The sequence below is a fragment of the Atta cephalotes genome, assembly GCF_000143395.1.
Source record: "Atta cephalotes unplaced genomic scaffold scaffold00092, whole genome shotgun sequence".
Classification (NCBI taxonomy): domain Eukaryota; kingdom Metazoa; phylum Arthropoda; class Insecta; order Hymenoptera; family Formicidae; genus Atta; species Atta cephalotes.
The window spans coordinates 292747-300111 of NW_012130156.1; the positions used below are offsets into that span (position 1 = coordinate 292747).

The 7365-nt window shown below is 30.8% G+C and overlaps 2 protein-coding genes across 2 annotated transcripts in view; one reads left to right on the plus strand and one right to left on the minus strand.

Annotated features, from left to right (window-relative positions):
* The window catches only part of LOC105624872 (esterase E4-like), a 4297-nt gene extending 4050 nt beyond the window's left edge, over positions 1-247 (plus strand). The window contains exon 8 of the mRNA XM_012206222.1: positions 97-247. Coding sequence (XP_012061612.1) covers positions 97-247 — 151 coding nt within the window. The remainder of the gene's footprint in view (positions 1-96) is intronic.
* A 1453-nt stretch (positions 248-1700) lies between these two features.
* The window catches only part of LOC105624881, a 35923-nt gene continuing 30258 nt past the window's right edge, over positions 1701-7365 (minus strand). Inside the window, exons 35-44 of the mRNA XM_012206232.1 lie at positions 6439-7185; positions 5637-5799; positions 4584-4925; positions 4164-4461; positions 3939-4080; positions 3654-3853; positions 3429-3581; positions 3207-3330; positions 2011-2848; positions 1701-1915 (exon numbers count right to left, since the gene is read on the minus strand). Of these exons, the coding sequence (XP_012061622.1) occupies positions 1701-1915; positions 2011-2848; positions 3207-3330; positions 3429-3581; positions 3654-3853; positions 3939-4080; positions 4164-4461; positions 4584-4925; positions 5637-5799; positions 6439-7185 (3222 nt within the window). The remainder of the gene's footprint in view (positions 1916-2010; positions 2849-3206; positions 3331-3428; positions 3582-3653; positions 3854-3938; positions 4081-4163; positions 4462-4583; positions 4926-5636; positions 5800-6438; positions 7186-7365) is intronic.

Below are 7365 nucleotides of genomic sequence, written 5' to 3' on the forward strand. Positions count from 1 at the left end.
TATATATATATATATATATATATATATATATATATATACAGATATTGTTGGAAAAGATAATAATAAAGTAAGATAAAAATATTTTTTGTTTTTTAGACATCCTACACCTGTCTTAGATCAGTATGTAACTACTAGTTGGGTACCAGCAACAATGAATTTTTTTAACTATTTGGATATCAGTGATGATCTTCAATTATTAACTATCACTAACCATGACAATTCATTGGCCAAAGAGGTGGAATTATAAAAATTTTACAAATATAGTATACTGACCAGTGCGAAATTTCCCAAGCTATAAGTCTTTGAAATATACATATAATATATATGCTGAAAAAAAATTTTAACAAACTGTTTAACTAACTAAACACATTTAGTTATTTGTAGATTTGGTTAAGTCAATAAATTTTATTTAATTGAATTTATATATATTCTATAATTTGCTTAACATTGAAGTTGAACAGTTTGTTAAGACTACAGTTGAATTCAATCAAATAAAATTTGTTAAATTAACCAAATCTGCAAATAACTAAATGTGTTTAGTTAAAACAAATTTTTTTTTCAGCTTACATATTTAATTTAATTTATTTGAGCATACATAACACAACATACACACACACAGCTTATCTCTATTATATATATATATATTTATATTATATATAAATATTTATATAATATAAATACCAAATATATATATTATGTATATATAATATATATAATATATACAATATGTATATATATATATATTTGGTAGCATATTTATATATAAATAAAAAAACATTTGTATGTACGTACGTATTAATATAATCTGTGTATATGTAGATATCTTTTATTTATCAGTAACTTATAATATTAATACAGATGTTGTTTGTCTCATTATTACGATACAATTGCGGGAATATGTTCGCACAAATAATATAATCACAAAGTATACTTGTATTTTGTCGACAAATAAAATACTAAATATAATATCAATTATTCACGCTTATTCAATGAACATACATGTCGCTTAAAAATGTTTTTGTCAATATACGTATATAATAATGCATACTTCGAATATCTATAAAACTGAAAAATAATAAAAAATATATTTTAATATTGCAAAGGTATTTCTTTTAACTTGTGCAATTATAATTAGTGTTTAAATAAAATAAAAAAACATTAAAAAAATTATTTTTTAATACAAAAATTTTGTATTAAATTAACTTTTTCGTAAACGTGATCAATAAAAATTACATAAATTATTTGCATAAATTCTCCGTACAAATGATCGTTACTCATCTTAATAACTGTATACTTTTTCTATCAAGTCAGTATGATTTAAGTTAATATCGTTGATAAAAATTTATTTTTTAATTAGAAATGATGAGCAAGAATTTTGACTTGAACTATATTTAATGAATTACATATCATGCCTTTACATGTATCTAGAGTACAATTTTTCTACATATGTTTTCTTGTAAACAATATATTTCTGTGGCGGATCGATACAATAGCTAGGCGCTATCTCACAAAAACAATAGCACTTAGCGCATTGTAATTAATTCATTTACATTAGACTTGACATCTTTTTTTTCGTACTAGAAGCTCCTTCTTGCTTCAAGCTCTTCTGGATCTATACATATATTTTACTTAAAAGTGATATGACGTTCTACTTAATTCAATTTGTATATTTGTATATCCAATATGTATTTCAAAAGACTTTAGTTATTCCAGAATGCAAAAGCTTTTTGTATTCTTTCTTTGTGTGGCTTTCCTGTAATTATAGTGGCAGGATACGAGCGCTGTGAATTATTTGAATTTGATCTATCACTTTCTTTTTCGAATATTCTGGCCGTACGATTTACATTTCCGGTTGAAAGAAATTTGTTGCAATTGTATCTGCTTAATATCCTTGCGTCCGTATTCTTGTCAATAACTGCAAAATTGTAAGATTTTAATAATGCCATCTTATTTTTTGTCTATGATAAATAATTGTAAGTATTATAAGCAAAATTAATTACATACACACACCTTTCCGCACAGGATTAGTTTCACACGAAGCTTTAGTCATGTCACTCTTTGTAGCTACCTTGTCATCATCCACAGTAATTTCCGTGTCGCAAGGAAGGATTTTCTTGTCTTGTACTAAACTTGCTAAGATTCCTACTGTTGAACTTGATCGATTTTCTTCTTCTTTCAATGTCCGTTTAGTTTCTCGGTTATAAATCTCAAGATCTAGTTCTTCTTTGATAGTGGACACTATTCCAAGTTCATCTACTTGTAATGAAGAACTTACTAAGCTTGAATTGCAATCACTTATTCCAGAATCGCGCGAATCGCCTCGAAACATTCTACGCAATGTCTGCGATTTTAAAGTCATTTGTTGTTCTATCTCATTATCAGAAAGTTTATCGATTAATTCTTTGTCACTTTCTTTATTTTCTCTTGCTACTGAAATTTCTAGATGCTCTGTGATGTTTTGTGAAATGTCTTCTGTCTTTAGTATTAATTCGGTATCTAATTCTTGAATCTCTTTTTTAATATTCACCTGTTTTGAAAAATCACTTAAACTCTCTTCTTCCATCGATGTTTCTTGTATTGCCATATTTACTTCCGTCACACACGTGAAATGCAATTTTGTTTGTGATTCCGCTTCGGCAGAGTTTTTTCCTATGCTTGTTTCAATACATTCCGTATCTTTGATAGCAGTATGGATTAATTTAATTTCATCAGAATATTGCATTTCGGTGCTATCGAATCGTTGTTCAAGATGTGTAGATGATGTCTCTGCCGTTATTGTGGGACTACGTCTACTATGCGCCGAAAGAATTGCCATTCTTCCTAATGCGCGAATGGCATTTCCTGTTTTCTGTTAAAATAAACAGCACTACACATGCACACTGAAGATTTAAACACATGCTAAGATTATTTAAAAAAACAAAGTAAGTATAAACTACAAAAAATAAGATAAATGATTAGATTAATTAAATTAAGAAAATTTAGCAATTAATATATATGATTAATATATATGATTAATATATATGATTAAATAGCAGTTCAGTTTTTTATTGATTTTTTATTTTAACATTTTTAATAGCATGAAACGTGCTGTCCCAAGCATTTTTTTTTATTCAAAAGTAATATTCATCTATTCCAAAATTTGGTTACGCATTCCTTCTTTCAAAACAATTATAATATAATTTTTAACAAAGTCTATTGATACACACCTGCCACTTTCTCCGTATGATAAATTTCTTTAGTTTTTCTGTCGGCAAGACTATTCTGCTCATAGCCATAGTATGTTGTGCCATCCATGGATGTTTTAAGCACTGCGTGGCTGACATTCGTAATCTGCCAAGAAATACACAATAAAAAAGATTTAATTAATTTAAGTTTATATGATTAGACTATAAATAGCTTTCTAAAATAAGAAAGATATAAAAACCTACTCTTTTCGTTTAATAAGTAAACCGCTGATAAAGTTCTTAGCGTCATTTGAAATGGCATCGAAAGCATCGTCGTCTAAATCATAATCCGCTCGTGTGATGTTAGCGAAAGTCTCGGCATCATTGTCTCCCATGAAAGGCGACAAGCCGGTTAATCTATGCATCACTCACAATAAATTGGATATATTAGATAAAAATAATTACTTGAAAATGTAATTAGATACGTACAGAACATAACAAATAACACCGACGCTCCACATATCTGATTCAGTGCCGATGGGTTCGTAACTTATAATTTCCGGTGGAATAAATTCCGGTGTGCCAAAAAGTACTCTGATCGGTGTATCAGACTTTAAAGTCTGAGCCAATCCAAAATCAATTAATTTAATTTGATGAGAAGTTCGCGTACGGCACATTATATTTTCCGGCTGTATAAAATGAAGCAAAAGCATACGTACATTATTAGTTAGTTTACTAACTATAATAATAAACTATTATCCGCAAGAAATATACTTTCAAATCTAGATGAACGATTTTATTTTGATGCATATACTCGACTCCCTGACAAATCTGTCTCATAAAAAGAATGCTGTCCTTTTCGGTTAAAGTAAAGTCGTCGGCTGCTACTCTTTCGAATAATTCTCCACCAGAAATACTAAAAAAGATTTTTAATATTATAGTATTATTAAAAGTTAATATAATAATTAATCTAAAGAACGTTATTAGAGATGTATTTACTATTCTGTGATCAGCACTGTTTCACGAGATTTTTCGTAAGCAGCAGCCAGTAGCAAAAGTTTAGGATGCCTTAATGCATTCATAATTTTAATTTCTTCGCGGACTTGTTCGCGGTCTTTCGCTTTGATCGTTTTGACAAACTTGGCAGCAAAATTCATGCCTGTCGGTCGTTCGATAACTTTTCTAACTACACCATATCGACCTTTTCCTAGTTCTTCGAGAACGTCGTATTTTTCGCCAAAAAATTTGCCTTCTTCCGGTACTACCAAACGAGCTTCAAAGCTTGGTTCAAATTCGTCTTAAAAAGTAAGACGATAATTTTATAACAATGTAAAATTAAATTTTTAATTCACATTTCTTAAAGAGGATAATATTTTAAATACTTTCTTAAGAAGCAGATAAAATAAGATATTGAAATACCTTCTTCTTCCTCTTGAAACATTGTTTCTTCTTGTTTTGGAATTCTAACAGGATCAGACTCTATGCCGGGATCACTGAGTCCGTGGATATTTTCAGCTCGAATACGGAAATAATAACTCTCACCCGGTATCACGGAATTCCTTCCAGTTGTTGCTACTGTGTGACTCAGCGAATGACTAGACTCGGTGATTATTATCCACGTGTTTTCACCAACGCGTTTTGCTTCCACAGTATATCCGATCACGGTGCGACCTCCGTCGTATGGTGGTGATCGCCAAACAATCGTGGTCTCACCAGCGTTGAAGTTTACACTCGGTTTATCCGTGAGTGGTTCGGGTGGACCTGAATAGAAATTAAAATCTTCCTTTAACGAGAATGATATGTTTAAACATATATATATTTCCATTCATGTGAATTACACCGAAAATCACTTTTATAACTGTTTTATGGCACGTGCTAATATCTTATCGGCAATTCGTGCGATTAATTTAAATTTTATTATAATAATGTTGCAGATATCAAACACAGAGTTGAAATGATCGCGTGTTTTTTAAAAGAATTCGCACATCATTATATTAAGTTATTACATTAAGATACGCTGCGACACGTATATTCTTTCTCATAATCATACGTCTTTTGATGCTTAGGCAGTTGTACGGTAGTTCAAGGAAAGAGGAAAAAGAGGTGGAATGATGCTAGTGGAGGAAGCGCTGAAAAGAGGAGAATTATTATTGCGCGGTATGTCACGTGAGATTGTCGTCTGCCTTGTACGCAAGAAAAGAAACTGGATCGTGCAACACGCACTTACGCACATGGAACAATTGATGATGTTTCGTTTATGAGCATGTGGAACGGTCCAATCGTAAAAATACGTTTCTATTGAGTATCGTTGATCTTCTCTATGTTGATGCTCTCTTCGTATGTGTAATTAAGTTTAATTAAGTCAAGGTTGAGTTGTGTAACGTCGAGTCATAGTCTATTAGCTATTAGTACCATGAATTTTTGTGTATGAGAGTGTCTCATGAAAGCAAACGATATAAACGGATAGTTTACCTTCCACAGCTAAGCTAAAGAATCTTCGATCTTTGCCTAATGGATTTTCCACTGAGACTTCATATTTTCCAACGTGATCGTATGTTACATCGTCCAATGTCAAGTAAGATATACCGTTCCTGCTGACTATTTTAATTTTTTCGCTCCGTTGCAATTCTCGATTCTTAAATTAAAATAAGAATATTTTATTATATATATTAACATATGTCAGAGAGTTAGGGACTGTTTATTTGAGAATTAATATAACATAAATAAAGTTGATTCACGCCAACTGTCGTATGACGAGAAGCAAATGACACGATTGCTCTACGTATTTCGATTGGCTTTTCCAAAGTTTAAACATCTGCCACATTCTGGTGGGGATATTTTGTAAGAAATATTATTTAGATATAATTCCCGAGGCCAATGATAAGCAAACGACCATTCTGAATGATTAATTTCTGTGTAAAGATAGTTCCCAGATAACATGAATGTTGCATAAAATATCTAAAAGATATCTTTTAGACATCTTTTAGACATAAGACATCTAAAACTTCTTATGCAACATAAATGTTATCTGGGTTCACGTTTATCTGCGCTGTGATGTAACTCAAATCTATTTAAATTAGACGTCATAGTATTATATTATATCGATGTAGTTTATATTATACGTTAATCATGAAAGAAGTATAGAAATTCTCTCTTATGAGAATAGTAACTTTTTTAAATTTATTTGTAAAATGTATTTGTTAAATGGATATTTCTCTCTTGGCACTAATCGGTAAAATTTGTACAATATTAGTAGCAAAAGAAATGAACCTACCACTTGAAGCCACTTGACTATCGGTTCGGGATATCCTTGATAAGTTACTTCGAGTAGTACTCTGCTTCCTCTAAATACGCTAGTGTCAGTTGGTTCTTTAATTATTGCAGCTTTTATCAATTCTTGAAGATGCGATTCCACAGGTTCTTTTTTTGGTATGAAATCAATATTCTGATGAAGAATTTGTTCCGTTTTCTTTGGCAATAAATTTATGAAAATATCAGTTGTATCTTCTTTGTTTAATGAAGATGATAAAGTTTGATCTTTGGAAAATCCTAAATTATTGTCTAAATTTTTCTTTATAATTCTTTGTACCGACAAATCTTCCACAAATCGTGATTTTTTGACATTTGACATATTATTAGAAATGCGTTTTCTTATTGACAAAGATGAAATATGCTTGGTATACGATGCAGTATATCGAGGGAACGAAGATAATTTAAACCGCGTTAGCGGTTTTTCATAATGTCGCCGACATTTTAATGACGATAGTTTTGTCACTTTTTCCGCCATGCTTATAAGATTAGTATTTGTTGATGATAGTTTGGTTTGTGTATGAGATTGAATATTTTTAGATTTCGTCACGGAATCATTGAAATTGTATAATAGATTTTGTAATTGTAGCTTGGCAATGCAACTGATGGACGGACCCTTCCCGTTCAAGGAAGCTATACATCGAACCTCACCTGTGTCGCGTAATGATATGTCACGTATTCTTAAGATGCTGACATTACCATCTTTTTCAATCTTTAAATGAGAAATGATTACAATTAATTAAAAAATTAAAATCTACATTTTATAATAAAATGTGCATATATATATGTGTGTGTTGTGTGTGTGTGTGTGTGTGTGTGTGTGTGTGTGTGTGTGTGTGTGTGTGTGTGTGTGTGTGTGTGTGTGTGTGTGTGTGTGTGTGTGTGTGTGTGT